Genomic DNA, 27,109 nt, shown 5'->3' on the forward strand with positions numbered 1-27,109 from the left:
AAGGGATACAGTCCCCCCCCTGAATGTTTCTTCATGCGTGACCTAATAGGGGGGGTAATAACCAATAAAAAATAATTTTATAAGAGAAAGGTGGGTATTAAAAGTACCTGAGATTTCCCGAGATTTTTTTAGTAAGTTAAGGTCTTTATCGTGAACCCTGTAAGCCTTCTTAACATATTACTACTTAAAATATGTAGATCATAGATAGTGTACTACCCCCTGCTTATAGCTACCCTGTCAGGTCACTCGTGTAGAAACATACAGGGGGGGTATTGTATATTGCGCCTCCAACCCGAACCGAGGGCCGATGCTCTCATGCCCTCTGCTTCCATTCCCAAAGATTCACACTCGACACCCTTCTTTTCCAACTCATTTCTGCCATTTACAAGCACAAACCACGCAACACCTCCCAAGGAAAAAAAAAGCGAAAGAAAAAAAGGCAGCCCCATGGCCATCAGCACCGAGGCAACTCTGGCCATCATCGCCCTCCTCGTCGCCGTGCCCCAGGCCCTCGTCATACTGTGGGGCTGGAGACGGTGCCAACTTGGGCGCCGACGTCGGCGCACGTCTGACATGTCCGATGGTAATCTCAACCTAGATTAAGACGACAAAAAACAGCACAGCCAGCCTATCCTGTAAAGACACATGACGGTGGAATCATACTGATTAGTCTTGTTGACTCGCTGTAGAAGGACCCTTGATACCGCCCTCCCATGCCGTTCCATCCACTCCACGTGCGCTAGGCCCCGACATGGATCGATCAATCACACATGCACCCCTGTCTGTATCCCCACACCCGACCACCACCGCCATCGCTCCCGTGTCAGCCGCCTACCACCATGCACCCTTCGCTGCCGCACCACAAGACACCCCCGCTGCTGGCCGGCTCGTCTCGCTCTCGACATACCAATTCATAAGCATCCCGGCCCCTTGAGTGCGGCAACGTGCAGGCAAATTCTCTTACTGGGATGGTATCCAATGGGAACTGAGAAATAAGCAGGCGCAGGAATGCCCACCTATCTATTATATTGATAGAAGTAGTATTAACAGTTCTCAGCACATGAATTAGCGGCGTTTTCAGCCAAGATACAGGAGACTTGACAAGCTCTGGAGTTGCATACAAAAGCTGACCTTGCTGCACTCAAAAAAAAAAAAGAAGAAAAAAATAGCGCAGCCGCCAAATGCACGAAACAAAAAGTCCGCTGAACCATTTTACAAGCCATAAATACAAACAAAAGTAGGCGGAAAATTGGAGGAATTTGCTACGATCCCTTCCCCGGTGGTGCTCAGGGTGCACGCAGCTGGTCTCTTCCCCCATCTTTCCGACAGCATCCAAAATGTGGTTGTTGATCGCAGCCCGACTTCGTCCCTCGATGAACAGTCACCTGCCTCGAGCAAAACCATCGCTATTCTGCCATAGAAGGAATTCGAGGAGGACGCACTTCTCAGGGGCACGTCCTCGATATAGAAGACAGCTCGAGCTCAGGTGTGCTTGCACAGCCCTGATGGACTCTTGGCCGGATGTGCATATAGATAGATCCAGTACTTATGAATGCCCATTCTTAAAGTGCATATGGTCATGTAAATGTTTTTGCGAAAAAAAAAAAATACAAGTCGATGCAATGCTGATTCAAAACGCCAAAAAAATGCCAACCTATTCTTACAGCTCCTTCTTCTTGTCTTTGGGCGCCCATCTATACTCGACCAAGCCCGGTCCTGGCTGCAAACCGAGAAAGTACAGCCAGAGACGATGGGCTTCCGTCACTGCAATGCGATATCTGAAACAAGACACATTAGCATGTGAAAATCGTAAACAAGTCCAAACAAATGGCCGCGTCTCAAACCTACATCAGAATCGAGCCGTGCAGCCACCCGTGAAGAACCACCTTCACAGATTGCCGAATGAGCGCAGTCTCGTGTGCCCACTGGTCCCGGAATGAACTGCTCTTGGGTCCACGTCGCTTCATGTCTTCAAGTTGACGCCACAGGTAGGATGGGTCACTTGGGTCGTAGTCGTTTGCCTCGGTGCGCTCCTCATTGACCTTCTCATCTTCGATTACGGCAGATTCGCTTGCCGCTGCTGGCTTCTGGCCGCTTTCTGCATCCATCATTTGCCTGAATTCCCCAACGGCTCGCATCGACGAGCTCAGTCGTGCATACGTGTTGAAGAGGGCGACAAGTTCGGTTCTCTTGAGGACGGGGATTTTTTTGCTGTGGTTGTCGGACTCGAAGAGGATCTTCAGGGCTGTGCCGTATCCATTGGTTTGAATCTTGCCCCAGAGCCTGCATTTGTCGCACCCAACACAGTCCATAAGCCGGCTCACGTTGCGGAATCGATTGCGGAAATCCTCCTTAAGGGATGGGCCCTCTCCATTGACAAACATGAGGCTCTCGTCGAAGATTTGAGGGATACTCCCTGCCTGCTTTGCCACCTCAGTCACCTTGACACGAGTGACCAAGTCCTCGGTCGGGTCGCCCGTGCAGAATGTGTACTCGGCTCCGGCCAGTTCTGGGCCAAGCTTGGCTACAGCCCGGGTGACAAGCGCGTAGTTGAAGTAGAGGTTGCTAATTCGGTCAGAGTATCCGTGCAAACGGTCCTTGTAGCACTGCAGATTGGGTTGCCACTCTCCAGTGGTCTGGTTCAGGAAGTCCCAGCAAAGATGAGCGCTGATACTCGCATGCATGCCGGACATGACTCGATAAAAGACTCTTTTCTCCAGGCATTCGTCATCAACTTCGTACCCAGTGTTGGCAACAAAGGGAGTGTTGGGGTGCTGCAGACGTTGTGCCTGAAGCTGGGCTTGCCGTCCTGCAGCATCCATGACTTGCTTGAAGTCCAGAGCGGCCGGGTTGAAATTGTCAGACATGCCGAGATTTGCAGAATGCGAAAACGAACTCTTCTGAAAGCAATTTTCACGATAGATGGCATCCCACACCTGTTTGGAGCCCTCTCCACCGTATCCGGTAAAGCGCTCGGGATTCCGAAGCAAGCTCACATAGTCGCCTTTGGATGAAGCGCTCTCGTCCTCAATGACGCAGTAATCTCGTTCATCGCACTCGTCGTCGTACTCAACTACACAGCTTTCACCCACATTTTCTCCCAGCTCTCCCTGTAACGGTCTTTGGGGATGTTGCTTGCGCTCTTGCTTGCCAGGGTGCTTCGCAAGAGGTCCCTCCAACTTTGATAGCTCCTTCGCTCTCCACACTTCAGGTATATCCTCTTCGTTATCGAGCGTCTCGACGGCACATCCTATGTTGCCGCAGAATCCATTCGAGTCGTCCCAGAAAGGACACTTTTTGTTGAAGAGATTGAGGCGGTAGTATGAGAAGAAGTCGGTGTTTCGTGTGAGGTCGTCAAGGGCAGGTTTAACCCGTTCATTCAGCTTCTCGAGGGTTGAAAATGAGGCGCAGGCATCTTGAACAATAGACTTGGGGGAAATCTGTCAAATGCAGCTGTTAGGAGAGCCCTCGGCAGGCGGAATGACTTGCATCCAAGGAACGACGTACTGCACAATCGCTATCAGTCCCGGCAGCGCAAGTTCCAGGCGATGCCCAGAGCGCAAAGATGGATAGATAAAATAGTCTGCTTGCAGACTTCATAATGACTTGGCAATTGACGAGAACAAGCCGCCAGAAAGAAGGGCGTGTGGTTTCTCGTTCTTGAAGAGTTGTAAAGGTGCCGTGGTGGTTCAAGAAGGCGACGAAAAGACCAGTTCCTCCGTACGCAAGCGACACTTATCTTATCGACAGCGCGCCACCAGAGTAGGTGGCTGGAGTGAAGGCTCAAATCCGGGCTCGCCGACAACGTATTAAGTTTAAAATCGCCGCAAATATAAAAGAAAGTACAAACTCTCTCAATCCCGGTGTCTCGCAAACGGAAAAACGATGTATTTGGACAAAGGGATAACCTGGGACACAATGGTATGATGTGAAGATGCTACGCTGTCGATGATGATCAATCAAGGCCAGACTAACCAAATCTTGGCTTCCAACTGCGGAGCCGCCTGCGGAGCGGGATGCGACCACTTAATCCAAGGCAGACGTCTGTGGAGAGGAGCGCCAGTGCTCAAGCAGGCGAAGATCCGATAAAACACAATCGAGGAAAAGTGACGAGCAGAGAAAAAGGAAGGAAGCAAACTGGTGGATGTCCGATTCATATTATCCATGAATTGGGTGGCCATTCGGACTAAAATGGAAGTGACGATGTGGCCTCTTTGTTTATTCTCCGCCGCGACAGGTGTCCAGTGTTTTCGTTCTGTCAAGCGCCTCCCTGCATCCCTTCCAATTCGTCCCATCATCATCTCGCCTGCCCCGTACCCGCTCAGCACTGTGCTGCAACGTCTCCAATGTCATGCCACGGCCAAGATGCTACAATGCCTACTTAAGTACCTAGCCTAGCCTTGTCAGGCACTTTATGGCATGAGACCTGATTGGATGTACAATCGATATATGGAACCATCTGGGCTATTGTCCAACTGTTTGATGCGGCTGCGCATAAAACTCCATCCACCATTACGACACGCATCGCCGGCGCGTCGCACCGTATCCCCTCTGGTGTGCGAAGGCTCCAGTCATGTATCTACGGGGATAATACGTCAATTAAAAGCCGTAAAATAAAAGGTACTTTATCCCACACTCAAATTCTAGTATAATAAACACAATAAGCATTTAAGTTACAAAAAGCTATATCATAAATCACTAGATTTGAGCCACTATTATATCGCTTGATGTCACTGATTATAGCTGGGATATTGTGGGTCCACGCGACCTGCTTGGAGCCTTCGCACACCAGAGGGGATTAGACGGTAACATGGAGCCGACCAAATCTGTCCTTTACATCATGCGACTGATATGACTTTTTTGCTGGAGCAGCTCTTATTTCCATGCATAGTGCCTGCGATTACACCTCGTCGCGAGGCTGCGCTCTGTGCAGGCGATGAGCGGACAATAAAGTACGGAGTACACTAGTACTTTAGTTTGTCGTGGCGTGACAGCCACGCAGTAGTGGGACCACCACAACATTCGGTTCCTGAGCAATCCCGGAATCATCATGTCGTTTCGTGGAGAGGGTCGATATATCTATACTGTAGACATACCATGCACGTCACCAAATATCAGATGAAATGACGCAACTTTACCTCGGGTATTTTGTTAATGGCATGAAACGAGTCTGACTCACTGCCAGGATCATAATTTATCTGATGATGCCAAGCTAACATCCAATCACGAGGGGCTCCAGGGTAGCAAGCATTAGGTACGGAGTACACAGACTGAGACCAACAGTCGCGGCGAGCGAAGCATGTTCGCAATCACGCTCAACAAACTTGAAATAGTTGACGTATTCATCAATTTCGTCTACATTCTAACTACCCACCAACTCCCGCGTGCTACTTGCGAAGCTGCTGCCTCGCAACGTACAATGGCAAATGCATATGAACCCTGGTAAGGGCAAAAAGACTTCCCCAAGCTGGCGCGGCAACACCTGAATCTCTGGGAAACTAACAAAAAGCAATCTCCAAATAAACTCACTTCGTGTCCGTCGCCATGTAGCAAATATCCGGCACGCCCAGAGGAGCCCCAACGCATCCAATCCGCGGCCCCAAAACATCCAATGAGGCGTCATCAATTGAGGAGCGACAGCAAGCATGCCATGAAGAGTAAAAAATGCGGAATGCCAGTGTGAGGGCAAAGCGTTTTCGACCGTGGTGTATTGATATTTCTATCAACCCAAATATCGTAAAGTGCAGACCGTAATATCGTGAGAGGGCATGAAACAAGAGCCGCACATGCAGCAAGCACCGACGGCGGTGGAAGTGGCGGAATTGGGACTATCGTACATGAGGCTTCAAGCTGAAAAAGAAAAATATGATGAATCGATCACTGAGGCGCTTGGTAATTGAGAGGACGTCTGCATCGGCATCTGTTAGCTCTGGGAAACGAGCCCAGCCGCTTCCGGTCCATATGACGAAGGTGACTTACTTGAACAACAGAATATGGGGCTCGGGCTCGTGGACCTCGTAATGTTCCCAGCCGAGACTCTGTGGTAGTGGTCAATGATTGGTTCCTGTGAAACATTTGTTTGTTCGTTTCCCGCCCAGAAAAGGAAGCCAGGGCCTCACAACCAGACAGGGGGGACACTGCGTACCTGGGTAATACCGATCGCTCGCCATTCCTCCTCCCACAAAAGCTTCAGAGTCCCCTTGGAGGTGTCGTGATAGTCCTTGGGAATGGCCTTGAGCATTGCCTTGGGTAGTTGCACGTGCCGGTACTCGTATTCGCTGTCAGAGTATCTAGAAGGAGAAAGAAAAACGCGCCCAGGTCAGCATTTGGTTTGCGGTACCCCCAGCAACACCAGCTAACGGCGGTGAAGCACCCGTGTTCAAACTGGAAAATTTACCTCGCAGAATAGTGAATTGAGTCAATGTACTCGTCGAGTCGCGCCCGTTCGGCATCTGACAAGGACCGAGGGACCTTGTTCCGGCGGCTCATGTCGATATCCATGTCGTCTATTTCGCGTCGGCGTAGGCAACGGCGGTTTGTTGACTCGAGTGGTGAAGCGACTGGTTGACCTTTGCCGCGCAGCTGATGCGACGGGCTTGATTGAAATGCGTGTTCTTCTCACCACTTGGGCCGGCGGAGAGGTCGGTTCTCTCCCCAGACTTTTGGGATTGGAAAATATTTGGAGGGGAAGAAAGCTCTCGAGCACGACTGGCGCGTGAAGGGCCAATGCGTCCAAGTTGTGGTGCGGGGAGGCAGGGGAGGGATTCGGAGGGAGGGGCGGATGGCCACTCTCTCTAGTGGATTGTGGGATGGATTTTGGGATTTTTCTAAGACACGATGTGCTTGTTGGAAGGATTGAGTGATGGTGGCGAGCTCTGGCAGGTGCTTCGGGCGCCAATATATAGCAATTTCACGCGTCTGAACACGCAGGACAAAGGGCAAGCACACAAGCCGCTCAACGGTTGAAGAAAGTTGTCCAGAGGTGGGATGAAAAAGGCACGGTCAGGTGTGTGGAGGGGCCAGCAGCAGTTGGTGCCAGGATTAAGGAACATTTGAACCGAAAGTCGGGGCGGAACGGTTTAGCGTGGGCACGCATCACAAAAACATGACAACAAGACTGGAAAAACATGGAAGGACGTCGAGTGGTTGCTGCTGTAAACACACTTGTGTAGTGACGTCTGCCGGTAGCAGGCTGAGCTTGCGCAGGACCGCTGATAGGACGTTGAGACATGGAGCGTTGGACGTGGCCTCTGAACATTTGAAGGTTGAAGCCGTGCAAGTGCCAGAACCACAACAACCAGCGCGCCCTGCAAATGTCAACTGGTTGCTTTCTTTCATGCACGCACTCTGCACACTTGCGGCACAGGAGCAAAATACTACTTACTGCACAGTGACGTGAAAACTTGCAATGCCGCGTTCGGGATACCACTCTTTTTTTTAAATGTTGCATACATGCACAGCTAAGAAAGTGCGTGGGCCATTCAGTTCAACCTTGTTGAAGCTTCAATGTTCCATGCACATGTGCTTAACTTGCGCTCGGCACGTCACCAACTATGAGCATCTGGGGAGCATTGATTGGCTCGCTCGGACGTTCAAATTGGCACAAGTGCAAGATTAGTGCATCACAACTACCAGACGCCTTTGAGATAGGCAGGATAAGATATTCTTCTTCAGACGACGACCACACACTTTGGTTGTATCAGTTGTTGGCCCTAAGCACTGAAGTGTGTATGCTTGTGTAGTGGTAGCAAATCATCGCCTGCAGGTCTCACTATCCTGGGAATCACGACCTGTCGATCGGAGCCCTCCTAGCCAAGGGGGTGCAATTCTCTGTGTAACAGTCCAATACAACCTGGCACAGAAAGCAGTGAACAAAGCCACTAAATCGACGACAGGATTCTGGTCCTTTGAATTGCAATTTTCACACCCTGACTCATGCTTGACATGTATATTCACAAATAAGAATCCGGCAGCCAAGCTTGCGGGGCCTTATCTCAGCGGTAGAGAGCCCGATTCCAGTCCTTGGAGATTCCGGGAGGTCGTCCGTTCGATCCGGGCAGGCCTCAAATTCGCATTTTTTGCATGCCGACCAGCGCACATAAACCATCCTTGCATGATGCTCAGTGTGCGAGAAGCATTTTTTTTGTTTCACATCTTTTTTGTTCTCTTTTGCGTCCACATGCCGTGTGGCGTTGCCAAGGGGTACGTACGTACATACACACTAGGTCGATATAGTGGGTTCCTCGGAATATAGACTGTACGAACTAGTTGTCGAGTTAGTTGAAACTGTGTTTGTCGCGAATCATCAGATCGTATGCATCGCCCGGGCTTCGAAACCCGATGAAAAAACGCGCTTCCTAATGTTTTGTTGAGCTTTACCATTCTATACCAACTCTTCTGTTACATTCCTTTTTTGTTCACGACCCGTATAGCAAATCCGCAAAATCGTCCTCATCGTCTGTTGTCTTCACATTCCCCAGTAAGGGTACATGTGTAACCACATTGCCAATCTTGGCCTTTACCCCATCCACCTTGACATTCCAGGCGTGAATATCCTTGAACTCCTTGTCTTGAAATAAGTTCAGCGCTCTAAGGCGCGCTTCTTCGTCGGGCGCCGCCAGGGTCCAGCCAATGGAGATATGAAACGCCGTATCCGCAGACTCCCCTTGTGACTGTTGATAAAGAGGAGGCTGATCAAAATGCGCTGCTACCGTGTTGCACCTCGTCAGTAGCATCATGAGCTCCGGATTGGTCGACGCCCGCAGATGCTTGGAATCATGAGTGGCGTTCGCGGAAGCAATGCGTAGGACGAAAAATGTCCGATCCGAGTCTGGGGATTTGTACCACGCCAACCCGGCGGGCTTCACTGAGAACACGCCCGTCCCGCAACTGCGAATGCTGTGCTTGACTTTGGAAAGATACTCGTCCTTGGTGGACGTAAGTAGGCTGAGCGGTCGCGAGAGGCTAATGTGCAGAGGCAAGTCTGTGCCAAGATCGCTGTTGAGAAAGGTGTGAAGCTGGATGTCGTCTCCCAAGTCTTGCTGGGCTCTTTTGATGAGCGCATCGAGCGTGTCGTGCTGCACTTCAGTCGGATGCCCTTTCCACGCAGTCAGCATACACGCAACCTACAGTTCGTTTGTCTGAGAAGAGGCGCACATTCGATGTAAAGATGCGTGGGCCAGTTGCCGGCCACATGAGGATTGAGCCTCTTCCGCCCCTGATGCAGGCTCGGGTCGTCTTCCACACTTTGCCGGACTGTGGACGCATACAGGTCATGGAAAGCTTCGGGGAGCGGGGGCATCTTGGAGTCCGAGACATGGTCTTGCCCCTTTAGGCGCTTCTTTGGCGGTGCTGGAGCTTCATCGTCGGAGGACGATGAGTATTCGACCAGGCCCATCACCGATGAATGCTGGCCCTGGTTGCAGGTCCACCGCCGTCAACGGCGTGCTTGTTTGCTGAACGTGGCCCTGTAGAGGGTTGCGCCTAATGATGTTGTGCATACATTGCTGGACTGGAATCAGACTGCTCAAGGCGCAAGGCAAGGCTGGCAGTGTGTTGATGAACTCCTCATTTGTGTCGAAGCAGAGTTGGTCGTTTGTTCGCGTATTATGTGGGTGGAGCATGTCTAGACCAGTTGAACTGCGGGTGGGTGGTTGGGTGGGTACCTCTACCAAGACAAGGAGTCAATGACAAGATGAACATACGGAGTACAAATCAACCAGATATAGTCCCTTTGGTCTCGGCAAAGATTTTTGTTCAATGGAAGCTGCAATTGATATTTTCATTTGTATGTCTTTAAAATAAATGGCGATCGACGCCGGGATCCTGCGTACCTAAGTAGGTGGCATTATGAAGGGTAACACACAATGCTCATGCTATATCAAGCTAAAGAAAGGAAATTCGGACAGTAGTCAATATTTCAGAGAGGAGATTCGACTCTTGGAGCTTAGCTGCGTGTTATGTCTATTCTTTCAAAGGCCAGGTCATATTTCTTACATGTTAAATTTTATTAGGAGTAAGCTGGAGCCCAAGACTAATACGCACACAAACATACAAATACCATCATTGCGTTACATACCTACCTAGGTAGGTAATTGTAAGGCACGTGCCTACATTGCCATTTCACATCGGGCTGGTCGTTGTCCTATCGCGCAGTGGCCGTTACGAACGTTAAATGGACCTGTCCGTATTATTCAATCTATCTAGCTAGAAGTTCAGGGCTCTTTTATAGATCTTCGGGGTAATTCAAGAGCTTAGTGTACAAGGGCTCTACCAAAAGCCTCCTTATCATTATGTGTAGTTTCCTGCAGAATAGCCCTGATCCTGGGGAGCGCCTCGCTCGAAAAGGCAACCCCATAACTCCATACAGAGTGTAAAGCCACATATATCATCCAACACGCCGCATTATCGACGAGGAGGGGGGAAATTCTCCATCTATTGTATAGGGCACGTCATCAGTCCCTCGGCATTAAGGTCTTGGACATGTGCGCTAAAAGTCTCCTGCAAAATAAAATAAACTAAAATGAATACCAAAACAAAATCACATGCGCTACGCCATACACGCGACAAATTAAGTTCACACTGACATGCAGCAGTGTTTCTCGTGAATGGTGATGACGGCTTCGGAAATCTGGCCATGCCCTTTTAGCCTACCAGCTTGCGATGCTCGACAGTGTTGGCTAGACAATGAACTGAGTGGGCACCAATAGCGCCAGGCACGATGGCAAAATCATGTCCTTAAGCTTCAATGTTATAAAGGAGTACGTAGGTTGAGAAGAACAGCCTTATGTCGCTTAGGGCTACCACATGGGCACAAGAACCAAGACCAATTTTGAACCAAGTCTACCAGACCTTCATCCTCCGCCCAACGTAAAAAAAGTGTAAATAGGACTCAACATCAAATTCCACCCGAATTAGGCTTTCTGATTTGTTTTTTAATCTCGGCCCGTTACTTATCATGGCTGGATTTGCGTTTCCCTCTGCACGCAAGCCATGGTTCATAAATGAACTTGGCTGCGCCGCGCCTGCGTCTATCGCGGCCACTGGCGGGTGACGCAGTGCCCGATAAAATTGCTTGTCTGAAGTCTCATGGTTGGGTTGTATTCCTCCCGTGGTACCTTGGACGCTAAATACACTGGGCCAGATCTGGTCACCGCCATATTCAACGGCAAGTCTTGTTGGCTACACTTTAAATGACTAGAGTGTGAATTTAGCGCGGAAATATCCATGAGACTTTGGCTTGGCAAGGGTTCGGCGTCCCGCTGTCACCCTTGGTAACCCTTGAATGGGCGCTTGTCATGTCTCACCTGACCTTGATATTGGTGTTCCCCGCGCTTGCGTAGCTTTGTGGCGGGGACGTCCGGGGGTAGGTGTCGAGGGGTCTGTGAGGTTGTAGATGGGAGTTTTGGCGAGACGGTTTTGGAAAGGGAAGATTCCTCGTGATGCTTCTGTGTCCGAGTGGTTTTGAACATTCTCCCATAAACAATGGGAGGAGGCCATGTTCCAAATCCCCATCGTCCAGTGTTCTGGCTGAAGATTGCGGCTGTTTCTCCACAGCATGTCACCAAAGTTCCGCTCGGCGCCATGCCGCTCTGCCACCATGCCACCGCCGGTACCGCCTCCGCATGCACATGGACCCTCCGTCTATACTCTCCTTCCAACATGGTTTGGTGGAGGCGTTGGTGGTGGTAAAGGTAGCTGGCACGAGCAACTTTGATGTGTCTGTGCCTAGGGAATTTTGACGCTTGGCTTGGACATGGCCGGCGAGTAAGTTTTGTGGATGGAGGCTAGCAGTTCATGGCCGTGTGCTGTCGGATAGTAATAAAAGGAGACTGGTGTTTGGATTCCTTTCCGCTATTCATTTGTCGCCTTTTCTCTTGCTATGTGCGTTACGGCCAGTTCAGTTGGCGCCTTTTCTACTTGTTCACTGACCTGAACTGCCGACAAAGCGCTTCGTTTCGACTACCAAAACCAGCAACACGCTCGAGCATCCGAAAGATAGTCAGAGCTCCCTTCCCACTTGACCATCGAGCCGGCAACATGGGAATCCAGACCCTGCTCCGCAAAGGGGGCAGGAAAGAACGAGATTCCAGGGCTCGCAAGGAGACGGACGAGTACGGGCCTTACTATGACAAGCAATGGGTCAGTTTTAATTTCGTCGTCGTTGGCTGCGCACACAAGGGCCTACCTACCGCTGGGGAGATGCTGGCCCCGACTCTGTGGCGAGTGCCTCAGAGAGAGTGTCGTCAGTCCGAGAGATGTTGTTCTGGTAGAATGAGTCTCTAGTTGGCACGTCGCGTCACTGACGGTGACCCACCCGGGTTCGCCATGATGATGGGTGCCGTGGTCGTAATGCTAAGCCATGGCGCAGAGCCCGGGATTAGTCAACGTCCCAAGGTTGATGCATGTTGCATCATGGATCTGTCACATGGGACCGATGGACGACGGATTGGACCCTGCACACTGGGTTGCGTCACCAGCGAAACAGACAGACGAGAATCGTCCTTGAAGGGACGAAACGACGCAAGGGTTGCCCTGTGGGGGTTCTTGGCAATCATGTGTCGACGTGTCCGTCACCGCACTTGACATTCTCTTTGCTTCCAAAAGCAGTGCTCGCTTACGTACACGGCCAATCGTGGGTTGGACACACTTGACATGTCACTGGTCTATCAGCTCATTTCCAAAGTCTTCATTTCTGTCATTATGCATCACACTGCCATCTTCACCATCTTTTTCTTGATTCTTGCCCGTATATGCTGACGTTAGCGACAACGACAGGCGCATAAATACCTTCTGGAACCCTTGACAGCTCCTGAACCCAGCCAAGAGACCGGCCTGGGCAGCTCTCACGTCAATCCATACATAACTGCAGCCAAGGAGAGGCTCGAAGCCCAAGCTGCTGCCGCTACCTCTGCTACCTCTGCTGCGTCTACTGCGTCTGCCGCATCACCATCGCCTCCCCCCGCGGCCAAGAAAAAGAACGAGAACAAGTCAAAGCTTTGGCCCTCTGAAAGGCTTACAAGGCATCCCGGCGTACTGGCCCTCGCCCAGCGCTACGCCTCATCAACCATATCCCACCCCTCCATCTTCAGCCAGCCCCACTCATCGCAGCTTCGACGTCTCTCAGTCCAGCCCGTTTGCGACGTCATATCAGTCAAGCCATTCCAACGAGTCGTTCCACCTCTTCAGCCATCGAAACGGCTCCCGGCAATCGACACGAGCTTCGTCTGAATCTACTTCTACCGCTGCCTTGACACCTCCTTCCGTCGTCACCCCTCCTGCATCTCCATCGCATCGCAACAGCACCGGCACCACCGGCGACGACGACAACAACCTCTGCAATAACAACACTCACTCTCCACCCCCGCGTCACCAGCGCTACGCCAGCCTTTCCGCCAATACCTCATCGACCACGTGGGGCCGTGAGTCCTATCCGGTGTATCCGCGCAACCAGCTTGACAAAGCCCGTCGAATCCGCCAGAACGCCAGCAATTCTACCGACTCTAATAACAATAATAATAACCCCAGTTCAGAGGGTCGCCTTGCTGAGCGATTTCCTGGAGACATGTCTCACCGTCCACTTGACATGATTAAACGCGAGGCAAGGGCCGCGGAGCGCCCTCATCGCCATCGCAAGCGCATCTCAGACACGGACACAATTGACGCCCTCGACACAATTGGTGGCGCCTACCATCATGGCGGTCCCTACGATGCGACTCTGCGTAGCCGTAACCTCAACAAAAAGTACTCACCAGTCGCCGCTGTTCAAGACTCCAACATGGAGGCCATCCGTGCCACACCCCGAGAGCACATCATGGATTCATTGATAAAACACGTTCCCCTCCAAGGCACCGCCTCCATCCCCAGCGGCCTGCCAGACATGAGGGGCCGAATCATGGACTATGAAGAAGGTGCCGATCTGATGCGAGAGCCTGATGCCGAGGGTGGCGCGTACAAGCGATGGGATGGTATTGTCAGTCGGATTCCTCAATTGATGAGCGAGCAAAGAGCTAACATTGTGCGTAGCAATACCACCCAGACGATCTAAAAGGCAAGGGTGAACCATCCTTCACGCTGGAGCGCGACCTCAAGAAGGGAAGACGCCATCGATGTCACTTGAGCGAGGCCGATGCATTCGAGATGGAACCTGGCACCAACAGATTCTCCAGGTGGGCGGCAAGTCACCAGCGTAGCGTCAGTCAGCATTCTGCGGAGGGCTCGTCCAGCGGCGTCACGTATAAGAACAACCCAGATGGAGACTTGCGCCGAGCCCACTCTACCGGCAACAAGGTGAGCGGGGGTCTTAAGCGGCGCTTTGGCAGCATACGGCGGAAGAAGGACATGCCATCCGAGGCAGTTTCACGAATTGTTTAACTCGATTTTTTCCCCTTATATTTCCTTTGTGTTTTTTTCAGGTTAGTGGCGTATATGAGTAGAGACATCTCTATATTGGCATCTGGCTGTTTCTTGACAAGGGCCGATAAACTGCAATTTGACTCAGGCAAAGGTTAGATGGTAGCAAGGCCCAGCGCATCAGGACATTCCGTGTATCAGCTACCTAATTACCTAGGGAATAGAGTTATACCCAGCGAAGCTTGGCAACCAACTTCTGAAGTGTTGTCGCAAGGTAGTGCCCACTTGGCCATCTACTTACACCAGCAAAGCGTGAACGTGTATCAAAAACCTCGACTCGTTTATTGGTTTCAACGATGGGACCGGGCACAATATAATTGCTAACGGGATTCTCGTCTCTTAAACTGCAATACTCTGCATGTTTGAATCTGACGAAGAGGAGTGTAGCTTTCGACCAATGGCCCTAGGGTAGCCCACCACTTGCCGAGGCATCGACTGGGCACAACATTATTCTTCCCAGGCTCAAACTCCAATATTTGGTTAGTCTAGCCGTAGAACCACACCATAAATCAAGCTGCGTGCGTCCGTGTATTTACCTAGAAAGGAAGAAAGTCAGTACATTTCCGAACCAAAAAAAATCATGTCGGCCGTCGACCCGCCCCGCCCGTCACGCAGCCTCAGAGGCAAGGTCGCCATCGCCCTCCTGCTGGCCGAGGACGGGGCCACGATTGTCTGCGTCGACCGCGAGGAAGCCCTCGCCCAGCGGACGGCGGAGCTGGTCCTCGCCGAGAACGAGGGGGCTTCCGCCCTGGCGGTCGAGGCGAACGTCTCCTCCGCCGAGGAGTGCGCCCGGGTCGTGGACGCGGCGCTGCGTGTCTTTAGGAGGGTGGACATCCTGGTGAATAACGTCGGGGTCCTGGGGCCCCCGGGCACGGCGGTCGACGTGGATGTCCCGCAGTGGGCGCGGGGCCTCGAGGTCAACGTCACGAGCATGATGCTCATGGCCAAGTATGCCGTTCCTGCGATGCGGGAGAACGAGCCCGAGGCTGGCGTCCGCGGGAGCATTGTCAATCTCGGGTCGGTGGCGGGCCTGCGCGGCGGCACGCCTAGTTTGTTGTATCCGACGAGCAAGGGCGCCGTCGTGAATATGACGAGGGCCATGGCGGCGCATCATGCCAAGGATGGGGTGAGGGTGAATTGCGTTTGTCCTGGTGAGGATCTTGCTCTCCATCTCTGGGAGAGTTTTGCGCTGACTTTTCAGGGATGCTGTTTACGCCCATGGTGTATGCTGCCGAGGGGGGGATGTCGGCGGAGGTGAGGGAGGCGAGGAGGAGGAGGAGCCTGTTGCAGACGGAGGGGAATGCGTGGGATTGCGCTGGGTCCGTGAGGTTTTTGGCCGGTGGTGAGGCGAGGTGGATTACGGGGACGGTTTTGACGGTCGATGCTGGGGCGACTTGTGCTTTGGCTGTGAGCGTGCCTGATGGCGAGTAGGTGCTTGGGCGAAGGGAGAGGAAGGGGTGGATTCGGGTGAGCCTCTGGCAGTTTTCTGCAGAGGATTGTATTACCTCGTGGCTGAGAGATATATGCTTATAACGTCACGGTTATTGGTTTAAACACGTTGGAGATTTTGTATATTGATAGGTATGTGGCTTGTTAGACATAGATTTTAATAAAGATGGCCTCTTATTATTGATAATGTTGAACCTCTTACTTCAGAACCTTTCTGATATTCCGCCAAACTCGATAGCCTACTGTCTCCTGATCCCTGGATGTGTAGTTGGCCTGTAAAATGTAGGGTTGGCCGAACCTAGGTTTCTCCTTTACTTCGGCTAGGACCTCGTCAAAGCTTAGATGACGCTTCTGCATATAACAGGCTAAGGTGATAGAAGCAGAATGGGAGACAGCTCCTCTACAGTGAATGAGCACGCTTACATATTGCTAGTAGGACTATAAGAGTGGTTATTAGTAAACTCGCTATTATCTCTGCTAGTACTAGAATAGTAGTTCTTTGATCAAGTCGCAGATAAAGCTTATAAATGGCTTCGGATCTATGGTAGAGCAATCTAGACGTCGAATATAGAGATAGTCAGCCTAGGAAGTACGCTTGAATTGACGGACCCTATTTCCTATAACGGGCATCTATAAGCGAAACGACTGCAATTGTTCTATTTGCTCCAAAAGTCTCCGGATCCAAGGTGTTGTACAAGTTGCCGATGATAGGACGCGGACGCATCTCCGATATGGATAGGTTTGCTAGGGGCGGCGTCTCTGAAACTGACGGGGGTTTACTCTTGCATTTGACGGTTTAAGATTGTTAGGTAGAACCGAGCTTTGTTTTACAAGCCTTATATATAATATGACCGGCATACTCAAACCTGCGAGCGAGGTGCTTGAATCTATATATGTAGGGAATTAACGCTTTTTATATAATTGAACAAATGACACTGAATCTTGCATGCTTCATTGAGCCTCTTAGATACACGGTCTGACTTCTTGAACCTACCGGGCTCACTCGGCGATATGCTTACTCGGTTGTCTTTGGACGAATCATGCAGTTACGGGTTGTACACCGCCTTGGCACGTGCAAACCCCCTCACGATAATTTTTCTGCAACCAACGCACCTGTTTCATTACAGCGCTATTGTATTGTCCCTCATCTGCATTCTCTACCATGGTGCATCGAAACTAACTTGCCATAGGAACCTGTTGTTTTGCGTGCCACTTGATTTGTCCTGTACAGTCAATATGCAGAGTGACCACGGCCCGAATACGGCCACATATGCTGTGTCGCGCTCACGCGGAAAACAGCCAGGAGAGTCCCTTTACAGTACCAAACTCAGGGAGAGAAGAATAGCGAATGGACAAGGAAGATCTTCCGACGAATCTGAGTCCGATGAGGAGCATGAACCAGGTTGGGTTGGCCGCAAGACCTTTAGTTTGATCATAGTTGCCGTCAACTAACTTTATATGCGAATTAGATGCTGTGGTACTACACCAATTGTTCCACCGCAAGGTTATCCGCCGCTCTGACGGCATTGTCGTCAAGTCTGGGAAACGTCTGGCCCTCGGCGAGGCCGAGGCAATGAGAGTGGCCAGGAACGCAGGCATCCCAGTTCCCCATGCCCACCAGGCTAAAACTCTTCCCGACGGCAAAAGCGAAATACACATGGACTATATTCAAGGCGAGTCCCTTGACAAGCTGTGGTCAACCATGTCGGTAGAGGAGAAGAAAGACATTTCCCGCCAGCTCCGCGAAATTTTGGAGCAGATGCGATCGATTTCCCCGCCGAGTGAGCTCATCGGCGCTTGTGATGGCACGGAAATTCGGGATACTAGAGTTCTCAAAACGTATCACCACCCCCCTTGTCGCGATGAAGAATCGTTTAATAATTTCCTACTATCGAGTCTTGTCAAAACTACACCTGAGATGATCCGGGAGGCGTTTTCTCTCCACTTGCGGACCGATCACCGTGTCGTTCTCTCGCACTGCGATCTTGCTCCCAGAAATATCTTGGTCCAAGACGGCAAAATTACGGGGCTGGTAGACTGGGAGGACGGTGGGTGGTATCCGGAGTACTGGGATTATGTCAAGTTCTTCCAGCGCCCTGCGAATTCGGACTGGAAAGAATACGCAAAAGACATTTTTCCCAGGCTCTATCACGATGAATTGGTTGCGTACACTGCTATATCTAGATGGCAGGACTCTTAACAGATGTATCTCATACAGTAGTCAGGAATTGCCATTTCATTGATCCTTGTTCAAGCTTTTAAGCATAACCTCTCACGGAGTGGTCGGCATCATGCTGGCAATTGAACTCTGGGGCGTTCTTGTTCGTAGGAACCGACTCTATGAAGTCATTAAGCCAACAAAGAATCGGGGAATGCCTTGTCTTACCTATGCTAGCTAGCTTCGGAATTGTTGGATATGTCGGATCAAAGACTTTCTGTCCTTCCTAGGTGAATTCAGCCGAAACGCCATGCTAATGGAAGTGGTGAGAGAAACTATTTTCAGGCTTACACTAGGCTGCGGGGAACTTACATTTCGATAGATCTATGCCAAAATCTGAGAGTCATGACATGAAAAGTCTTACAGGACTAGTTTGCTCAGTCTAGTAGTGCCACACGGGTGCTACACAACATCACGGACCGGCCTTTCAACTTGATAGTTAGATGGGGGCTACCATCACGAGACCTTGGGGAATAAGGCTCACCGTTGCTTTGTACAAATGAGACCCTTTAGTGCAAAGGGGCTGCAGAAAGCTAGGGACCTTTGATAACAAAGACTGCTATGAGCTAAATTGAGCCATTGACTCCAAGCCTTCTACTTCTACTGAGCCCTTGTCACATGATGGGTCTTTCCAGTTGGAATCAACCAGCAGACTACCCAATATCAGAATAGGACATCCGCTATGAGGGGAGCAACAGAGAATTTTAACCCACGACTGGCTACATATCTACACGACAGAGTCAACCGTGATCTTCCAACCAACCTCGGCTTTGACGGCTGAAGAGTGGAATCATCCTTGGCATTCAATCCATCTAGCTACAAATTTAGACCCTTTGATAGATATTTAGAAATGTGCTTAAGTCATTCAATATGGGGTCTATCTGGATACCTGTACAAATAGCCCAGGTTCCTAGCTGGATAGATCGAATACCAAGGATGATTCCGCTCTTTAGCCGTCGGGGAAATGTAACACCAGAGATCAGGCATTACGAATAATTTCAATGTAAAAAACTTTCACCGCGGTCGGAAATACCAGCCACTGAAGCACATGTATGCAGCCATTCCTGCTGCGTTAATAAGAGAATGGAGATTCCTGGTGACGCATTTCGTATTGGATGAAGCTTAATGTTTGAAACCCACGCTGGAACACGACAGCATCCCATATTATGAGCTTTTAAAGCGATACGGCATGTAACGCATACTCTGTTAGCAGAACAGTACAAGGAGAAATTATTGCCAAAAATCTAAACTCTAGTATAGAGTCATGCAGTTAGTATAATTCCTGACATCTAGGTATCGTTCAGAATTGATGTACTCAAGCTTTGAAAAGCAGTTTGTGGCTTTTTAACTAGAAGACTTACGTCTTTTTTTTTTCAAGTCCCTAGCGAACATTGTACAGAGAATGGCATCTCTTTGGCCGACCAGGGGGCGGGACAAGAAGTCAGTGCTCTCTTTGTCCAACAAGACTCGTAGGATCTGCACAGGCACCAGGTAGATAAGAAGGCATGGCACATTGCTTTTACACAAGCACCTGTGGTAAGATAATGGGCAATCGAAGAGCGGCGGAATATTTCCTTTGCTTCTCCTCACATACCCCACAGGTATGTGAATCACCCAAAGCTTTGCAATCCCATCTGATCCATTCACCTTCAAGATTAATACGGTCATCTCTACTTCCACAACCGGCAATGGAGCGCAATACTGAGATCACAGATCTCAGGTGCAATTTAGAAGCCCAAGAAGACCTCATCTCGAGAATATGCCGCATTGCCGGCGCTCCAGGACTCTCAGTCAGTGTCCTTCACCTTGGGGCTGAAGTCTACTCCCACCACTTTGGACATGCCAGCGTGAAAGATGGTAAGCTCCCAGATGGAGACACAATTTACTTTATTGGATCAATGACGAAAGCGATGGTGTCGGCTCTGGTAGGTATCTTGGTACAGGATGGAACTCTTGACTGGAAGGCGCCAGTATCTCACATCTTGCCAGAGCTGGCCCACGCATTTGACGGCAGAGGATGCGAAATCACTCTGATTGATCTATTGTCCCACAAGATCGGCGTGGCTCGAGCAGATGCCCTTTGGTTGCAGTGTGCCGGCGATATTCTTCTGTCCAAGTCCGAGGCGCTCGATGCATCTCTCAGCCAACAGTTCGAGCTTTCCGTGCCGACTTTCTTTATTCCAATTTTGCATTCGAGGCTGTTGGGCGAATTATTGATGGACCGCTAGGCATGACACGCACTTCTCTGGATGATGAGTTGTCAAAGGATCCAAACGCAGCCAAGGCTTACTTTCCTCTCCTAGACGGCACACCAGTCGAGGTTCCTATTCCTACCATCTCCGACAAGACTATAATGGCTGCCGCTGGAGGAGTGCGTAGTTGTACGAATGATCTTTCGCGCTTCTTCAAAAATCTAATGTATGCCGCAAATGACCAGTTTAATCACCAGCGTACGAGCACGCCCGGCTCGCCCTTTAAGCAGCTGCCTACAATCTGGAGCCTGCATAATCAGCTTCCCATGCGCTCAATGCGCGAAGAATCCTACGCACTAGGATGGGCTCGCACAGAACTTCCTTCACCTCTTGGGTCCTTCAACTATAACAAGCATCTTGTCCCTGCTATGCCTGTGATTGGCCGTGGGCTTTCATTTCGACTCGTGGTTTATCACGGAGGAAGCATGCAGGGTTTCACGTCGGCTGTGTACCTGCTTCCAGAGACCGAGACAGCTGTATTTGCTTTGCAGAATTCAACAGCCTTGTGTGATGCCTGTGACTGGGTGCCGCAAATGCTGGTGCACACCTTGCTCTCGGGATCGCCGCGCAGCGATATTGATTTTGTGCAGTTGGCGACAGTCTCGGCGGCTAGAGGTGCAAAACTGGCCGATGAGATTGAGGAGAAGCTGCAGCAATCGCGGGAAAAGGGAACAAATCCGCGACTATTGAAGGAGTATGTAGGCAGATTCTGGCATAAATCCAAGAGCTTCCACATAGACGTCACCGTCGACAGCAACGAAACGATGAGGATGTGTTTTCAAGGCAGGCCTAGCGAAACTTATCATCTTCGACACCTTCACCACGATGTTTTCGTGTGGAACGAACCTCATGACATGACTGCGAGGCGCGGGAGATTTCAGACGCGTCCTGTAGAAGTCTTACAGGGTCAGGTTTGGATCTACTAGTCAGGGGGGAGCTATTGACCGCCTGTATTGGTTATATGATGAAACTCATGCTCCGCCCGGCATGTTTATAAAAGAAGAGGGCGTGCGGTCAGCAGCTGATTTCGACATGCGGAACTAGTTTGTTGTGGAGCGAGTATACGATGGAAGGGTATCAATGACTAGGTAGTACAATCAGAATGATGTTTCCATATCCCTCGTATACAGAACTAGTCTATTTGACCAACCAGCCTGTCGAGGCCTTTCAGGAAATCGGAACAATCACGCTCACTAACGTACGCAAAGTAGAGGCATCAGATGTGAAGCGGTACGCGAATATTAAAGTTGGTTTAGTTTTGACTGGCTTACTACCTTTTCGAGATCCATGCACTAAAGACCACATATCTGACAGTTGACGCCAAACATCTCCGCCAAAACATCTCTTGCTTAGCAACTGCAAGCAAAACGGCCTTGTTGTACAAGCTGTCAGAGTGGTATGTCGTGTTTAGCTACTGAGTCATGGAGCAAAAAGATCCAGCAATAGCTGCCCTCCGCGAATGTCCCCGATGTCCAGCTTATAAGTATGCACATCTTGGCTCTCTTTCTCTGGCCTCTGTCACCGCGATTGCCCGCCATATTGCATCTTCAAATAGAGCCTAGACTCAGCCAACTGATTGGTTATAAACTACGCAAGTACTCAGTCATGCAATGTAAGCTTGGATCCTGCCAAAGCTTGCCATGTAAAATGCCTTTTCTTGGGCTACCCAAGGCGGCCTGCTGGAAGCTCTCGGATTATGCATGTCAGCTGCGACACGTGAGCCTCTTCGAGAGTGGGCGTTCTTTAATTCTCGGTCCTTCACCACCAATTAAAGAACGCGGCAACAGGCCATAATTCAAGACCACCTCAGGCGCTGATAGTGACACTGCATTTCACTGACTTGCCCGTACGACTCACCAGGACGAAACAGATTTGCGAAGAAGTCATTAAGGGTGGAGTAAGGTCACGAGCCTTATCCCCGGGGTCAATAAAGACGTAGAAAATGTAGAGCAGCAATTACCAAGCTGGAATTGGGATCGAACCCTCGAAAAACAATGATAGTGGCCCACAAACACCGCTGGCGCATTTCAAACTCACGGCTAAGGATAAACATGAAGTTTACAGGCGTCAGAAAGAATTGCTTGCCGTAGCAACTAGTTCAGACAACTGTTGGTGAAACATGACTTTCCTGAGACAAACAAGGGAAACATGGTACAATTTCTGCCCAACGCTGGGTCGTACAATGTTGCCACTCACCACCATACGCCCGCTTTACGCAGCTAAGTCAATTTTGTTGAATTTCTGTGACTTGTCACATTCAAACCTAAAATAGAGGACTGTTTCGTGTCACACCGCGCCGTTCAAGCTCCACGTCGGTGCTAGTAGGTTTCACGGCTTGTTGCCCCCTCCCCATCATCACGACAAGCCCAACACTTCACCAGCAAGGTGAGAGCTGGAAATTCAAGCCTGGATTATTCAATTCCTTTAATTGTGTATTTTTCTCTTCATCAGTGGACATAAATTGCATGCTACTATTTTAGAGGTCAATGTGGAGTAAACGTGTTTCGGAAGCCGACTTTCTGGACCTCCCACAAAGGGTTTCGCGGCTGCCAGACCGGGGCATGAAGGCTGCACAGCCTGTTGTGCGTGCATATGGCTCGGGCCGGCTGGTGGGTCCCGCGGGCCGGTCCGATCATAGGCGGAGACTATCCTGATGCGTTGGCAGGATGAAACTTCAGTAGTAGTGTTGGATCAAAATTTGGCCAAGATCACGGCATCGCTCCAGACTGCGTCGGAATCGATAGTAAAAGGCTTAAACTGCGTTCCAACTCGTAAATTATGACATGAGGTGGGAGGAGCGAGGAGGGAGACTGGCTGGGCGTGTTGTGTAAGTTCTAGCCCCTCAGTACGTCGTGCGGCGTTCCCTTTCCAAGCCTTGTTCCTATAGCAAGGGATATTTTTAGGCATTTGTGCCGTCCTGAATCTAATGAGGCTTCTTTCCTATCTTTTTGCTGCCTGATGGGTGGCTGTCCTTGGGCATCGAGGCCAGAGGTCCAGAGGTCCTTTTGATCATTTCCGTCAACGAGGGGACTTACTACATCACTCCCCATCCTGCTCTATCTAACTGCAATATTGAGCCAGTACATCACCTTTTGCACAAAATATTTTGAGCCGTCAGGCTCGCTGCGGCTAGCGCAGATTCGAAATCCAGGCGCTCGATTGTGTTCCCACCTGCAACAACCGCCTCGTAAACAAGATGCATCGACCGTGCTAACGCAAGGATACAAAACAGCATCTATTTTGAACTAGCTTCGAAGAGACCTCCCAGAGATATTTTCGCCGAAGAGAAGGCTACGTCTATATTTTCATCAACTGCCCTGCCGGCCCAGCCGTTGAGCGAAAGCAGTGCCGTGCCATGATGGAACGTCGTTTCCAACTTCCTCCCCCGAAAGAGTACACAGTAGGATGGGTGTGTGCTCTCCCGATAGAGTATGCAGCAGCACAGGAACTATTGGACGAGGAACACACAGAACCCAGCCTGGATCCAAATGACGGCAATTCATATGCATTTGGCACGTTTGACAAGCATAACGTTGTGATCGCATGCTTGCCGGCCGGACAGACCGGCAACGTGTCAGCAGCTGCCCTTGTGACCCAGATGATGGCTTCATTCAGAGAGATTCGTTTCATTTTGCTGGTTGGCGTTGGAGGAGGGGTTCCCAGCGTGCGCAACGATATCCGGCTCGGCGACGTCGTTATCAGCCAGCCAGCTCAAAATTATGGTGGAGTAGTTCAGTACGATTTCGGCAAAGAAAAGCCGGGCGGCTTTGTGCGTACTGGCTCCCTTGCTTCTCCACCCAAGGCCCTCTTAAGCGCCGTCGCGAAGCTTCAATCTAATTACTTTCGACAAAAGATCCGTTCTGTGGAGTATATTACCAAGCTTCATCGCCTTCCGGTATTTGGACGCGACATTGATTGGGCTGATACTCTCTATGAAGCAGAGTACACGCACGTTGGGGAAGAGGGCCAGACTTGCAAGTCATGCAGCCAAGAGCGGGTGGTGAAAAGGGCGCCACGCAAGACTTCCCAGTTTGTGATCCACTACGGCACAATAGCATCCGGCGACAAGGTTATGAGAGATGCGGTGATAAGAGATCGCGTAAGCCGGGGTCTCGGCGGGGTACTCTGCTTTGAAATGGAGGCGGCGGGTTTGATGAACAACGCCCCGTGTCTTGTGATCCGCGGTATTTGTGACTACGCGGACTCGCACAAGAATAAGCTGTGGCAGGCGTATGCGGCGGGGACAGCAGCAGCATGTGCAAAAGAGCTGCTATCGGTTATACCTGCGACGGACATTATAAATACAACAACGTCGCATAAACGAATAGATGCAAGGCCTGGTTAGTACATGTCAAATGTCGTCAAGTTAGTTTTTCATCTGGACTAACAAGGTCTAGACACTGAAAATGAAGCCTCTGATACTCAATGCTCAACCGTACCTTTCTGCGAAGACCCGGACTTTGTCGGGAGGAAAGACATTCTCGAAAAGCTTGAAAGGAAGTTGCTGCGACGCTCGGTGCACAGTCGACTGGCTATAGTCGGTCGTAGCGGAGTCGGGTTAGTATATCCCTCTTCTGTGCGACGCAGTATGTCCAGAGCTTCTCTGACTCTTTTGTAGAAAAACGCAGATAGCGATCGAATATGCTAATCGCGTGGAGAAAAGCGCCCCGAAAACCCGGATATTCTGGGTCATTGCTAGCAGTGTTACGAGTTTCATACAATCCTATCGAGATATCGCCCACGTCTTAAAGATCCCCATAAAAAACGATAGCAAGGCTTATGAGATACTTTACCTGGTTGCTACAGTCGCTTAAAGAGCGAGAGAATGTCCTCTGGCTTTTGATAATAGACAGCAATGACGATGCCGAGCTTCTTGTCTCGCCGCAAGAGGTGATTGTATCAGGGCAGTCTTCTCGTCAAGGTACAGCTTGGTTTCCTTAGTCCCACTTCCTACCGTCATGTCAAAATCTAGGAGTCGTTAGCTTCGTTGCCGACCTACTGTAGCAGACAAGCTGACCTTGTAACCCATCAACTAGTACTAGCTGATTATATTCCTTACACCAAACATTGCTCCGTGCTCGTCACGACTCAAGACGCGCGTGCTGGCCGGAGACTCTGTCAGAGTCTCGTTGTCGATGTTGAGGGAATGACCGTTGAAGAGGCCACAGAATTGTTTCAGACAAAACTACAGGAAAACATGGACGAGACTGTACTGCTTCCGCTTTTAAAGAACCTGGAATACTTGCCTTCAGCAATTACCCAAGCTATTGCATTTATTCTAGAGAACGGAATTAGTATGGCAGACTACCTCAGACTCCTAACGAGTAGTGAAGAGGAGTCTATCAAGCTATTGAGCGATGACTTACATGACCAACGACGGTACAGCCACGTCCCACACTCAGTTATTAAAAGTTTCAATCTCTCGTTTGATTTGCTAAAGCATCGCGAGCCTCGTTCGGCAGAGCTTTTATCACGGTTATGTTTTCTAGACAGGCAAAGAATTTCATACTCATGTTTTTCAAGGGGTAAAAAGCCTGGGATAGACTTCATCAAAGACTTAGGGCCACTGAGGTCGTTTCAATTGCTCACCGAAAACAAGTTCGGGGAGAGCTTTGAGATGCATCGATTGGTACAGCTATCTACCAAAGCATGGCTAGATTCCCACAAGGAGACTGTCAAGTATATCGCCGAAGCTCTCAAATTAGTGACAGAAGCAGCCGAAGGTCCTGAAGAAGAGCGCGTCTACTTGTGGAGCTGCTGTCACGCCGAGGCAGTCCTCAAAAATACGCCAAAGTTGCTCGAAAATAGGGTGACAGAGTTAGGTTACCTCGACTTGGATACGCTGGAGACAATGACGGACATAGCCAAAGCATATATTTCGGCAGACAAGATGGAAGAAGCGAAGACCATGGCACGTTGTGCATGGGCGCTAAGCATTCATGTTCTAGACGATGACCATCTCGTTCGGCGAGGGGCGGAGCAACAGCTAAGGATTCCGATGATATTTTCGTATTATCACGAAATACATAAGTTGGGGGGAAAGAGAGTTTCGTTGTCGAAAATAAGTAATGAGATTCTAACCTCTGATCGTCGAAAGGAGGAACAAAAGCTAATGTCTCCTGTGCATGGTCAAAAAATAACTATACAAGACTCATTTGCACTATCATTACAGAGTCAGCTCATTCTTTCTCATTGTTATAATTTTGCTGCTGGCGTGGCGGATTACCTCGATCTCAAGGTTCACGCTTCTGCGGAGAGAGAGCTTTACCTTCATGAAGCGAAGAGACTTCTCCTTGAGGCCCTGGACTTGTACAAGAATCAGGGTATCGATAAGCATTGTCCAATTGGGATACGGATAATGGTATCCCTATGTGATACACATAATCGTTTAAATGAGTTTAAAGAGGCGAAGGCGATTGGGCTGCGGGCTTTGAAAATGGCAAAGGGAACACGGGGAATCGAATATGACCTCACGCTATTAGCAATGGAAAGCCTGGGCCTTTCTCTCTACCACTTGGATGAAATACAAGAAGCGGAGAAACTTCTGCGTCAGGTATTAGAGAAACGACTGGAAGCATATGGGTGTAAGAATCGCGATTCGATAAGGGCATTGAGACACTTATGTGCGACGTGCGCCAAACTAGGTCAGAAACTGGAAGCTGGAAGCCTTCTTCAACAGACGATTGAAGGACATTCGTATCGAGTTCCCCCTATTCCTCCAGTTTTTGTGTGCGGAAACAGGACACATTACTTGCCGCTCGAGTATTGTCTTTGTTAC

General features: G+C 50.1%; 10 protein-coding genes and 1 non-coding gene across 11 annotated transcripts; 7 read left to right on the top strand and 4 right to left on the bottom strand.

Moving 5' to 3' along the window:
• Window positions 1-827: 827 nt before the first annotated feature.
• ERO1_1 (endoplasmic oxidoreductin-1) lies at window positions 828-5,051 on the bottom strand. The gene is made up of 3 exons (XM_007815815.2): window positions 3,508-5,051; window positions 1,849-3,440; window positions 828-1,778 (listed from the first exon to the last, which is right to left on the bottom strand). Exons 1-3 carry the CDS (start codon window positions 3,598-3,600, stop codon window positions 1,661-1,663), a joined length of 1,803 nt encoding a protein of 600 aa, XP_007814006.2. The 5' UTR covers window positions 3,601-5,051; the 3' UTR covers window positions 828-1,660.
• Window positions 5,052-5,121: 70 nt separating this feature from the next.
• CKS1_1 (Cyclin-dependent kinases regulatory subunit (Cell division control protein cks1)) lies at window positions 5,122-7,162 on the bottom strand. The gene is made up of 4 exons (XM_066120873.1): window positions 6,398-7,162; window positions 6,146-6,290; window positions 5,980-6,038; window positions 5,122-5,908 (listed from the first exon to the last, which is right to left on the bottom strand). Exons 1-4 carry the CDS (start codon window positions 6,499-6,501, stop codon window positions 5,878-5,880), a joined length of 339 nt encoding a protein of 112 aa, XP_065974201.1. The 5' UTR covers window positions 6,502-7,162; the 3' UTR covers window positions 5,122-5,877.
• Window positions 7,163-7,983: 821 nt separating this feature from the next.
• On the top strand, window positions 7,984-8,066 carry J3458_015642. Its single transcript has one exon. It is a non-coding gene; the product is annotated as a tRNA-Trp (tRNA).
• A 61-nt stretch (window positions 8,067-8,127) lies between these two features.
• USB1_1 (poly(U)-specific 3'-to-5' RNA exonuclease) lies at window positions 8,128-9,567 on the bottom strand. Its single transcript, XM_007815817.2, has 2 exons — window positions 9,157-9,567; window positions 8,128-9,097 (listed from the first exon to the last, which is right to left on the bottom strand). The coding sequence occupies exons 1-2, from the start codon at window positions 9,395-9,397 to the stop codon at window positions 8,418-8,420; spliced, it is 921 nt and encodes a 306-aa protein (XP_007814008.1). The 5' UTR covers window positions 9,398-9,567; the 3' UTR covers window positions 8,128-8,417.
• Window positions 9,568-10,186: 619 nt separating this feature from the next.
• On the bottom strand, window positions 10,187-12,496 carry J3458_015644 (uncharacterized protein). Its single transcript, XM_066120874.1, has 3 exons — window positions 12,192-12,496; window positions 11,307-12,125; window positions 10,187-11,196 (listed from the first exon to the last, which is right to left on the bottom strand). Exons 2-3 carry the CDS (start codon window positions 11,661-11,663, stop codon window positions 11,182-11,184), a joined length of 372 nt encoding a protein of 123 aa, XP_065974202.1. The 5' UTR covers window positions 11,664-12,125; window positions 12,192-12,496; the 3' UTR covers window positions 10,187-11,181.
• Window positions 12,497-12,654: 158 nt separating this feature from the next.
• On the top strand, window positions 12,655-14,373 carry J3458_015645 (uncharacterized protein; the record flags this gene model as incomplete). Its single annotated transcript, XM_066120875.1, has 4 exons — window positions 12,655-12,696; window positions 12,778-13,032; window positions 13,127-13,972; window positions 14,026-14,373. The coding sequence occupies 4 exons, from the start codon at window positions 12,655-12,657 to the stop codon at window positions 14,371-14,373; spliced, it is 1,491 nt and encodes a 496-aa protein (XP_065974203.1).
• Window positions 14,374-14,600: 227 nt separating this feature from the next.
• Window positions 14,601-16,032, top strand: J3458_015646 (uncharacterized protein). Its single transcript, XM_066120876.1, has one exon. It carries the CDS (start codon window positions 14,993-14,995, stop codon window positions 15,668-15,670), a length of 678 nt encoding a protein of 225 aa, XP_065974204.1. The 5' UTR covers window positions 14,601-14,992; the 3' UTR covers window positions 15,671-16,032.
• Window positions 16,033-17,000: 968 nt separating this feature from the next.
• Window positions 17,001-18,116, top strand: J3458_015647 (uncharacterized protein). The gene is made up of 2 exons (XM_066120877.1): window positions 17,001-17,263; window positions 17,331-18,116. Exons 1-2 carry the CDS (start codon window positions 17,098-17,100, stop codon window positions 18,059-18,061), a joined length of 897 nt encoding a protein of 298 aa, XP_065974205.1. The 5' UTR covers window positions 17,001-17,097; the 3' UTR covers window positions 18,062-18,116.
• A 1,651-nt stretch (window positions 18,117-19,767) lies between these two features.
• J3458_015648 (uncharacterized protein) lies at window positions 19,768-20,307 on the top strand (the record flags this gene model as incomplete). The annotated part of the gene is given in 2 exon segments (XM_066120878.1): window positions 19,768-20,004; window positions 20,023-20,307. The coding sequence occupies 2 exon segments, from the start codon at window positions 19,768-19,770 to the stop codon at window positions 20,305-20,307; spliced, it is 522 nt and encodes a 173-aa protein (XP_065974206.1).
• A 2-nt stretch (window positions 20,308-20,309) lies between these two features.
• J3458_015649 (uncharacterized protein) lies at window positions 20,310-21,257 on the top strand (the record flags this gene model as incomplete). The annotated part of the gene is made up of 1 exon (XM_066120879.1): window positions 20,310-21,257. The coding sequence occupies one exon, from the start codon at window positions 20,310-20,312 to the stop codon at window positions 21,255-21,257; it is 948 nt and encodes a 315-aa protein (XP_065974207.1).
• Window positions 21,258-23,686: 2,429 nt separating this feature from the next.
• J3458_015650 (uncharacterized protein) lies at window positions 23,687-24,676 on the top strand (the record flags this gene model as incomplete). Its single annotated transcript, XM_007815822.1, has 1 exon — window positions 23,687-24,676. One exon carries the CDS (start codon window positions 23,687-23,689, stop codon window positions 24,674-24,676), a length of 990 nt encoding a protein of 329 aa, XP_007814013.1.
• Between the last annotated feature and the right edge of the window lie 2,433 nt (window positions 24,677-27,109).

Source organism: Metarhizium acridum (genome assembly GCF_019434415.1).
Source record: "Metarhizium acridum strain ARSEF 324 chromosome Unknown scaffold_356, whole genome shotgun sequence".
Lineage (NCBI taxonomy): Eukaryota > Fungi > Ascomycota > Sordariomycetes > Hypocreales > Clavicipitaceae > Metarhizium > Metarhizium acridum.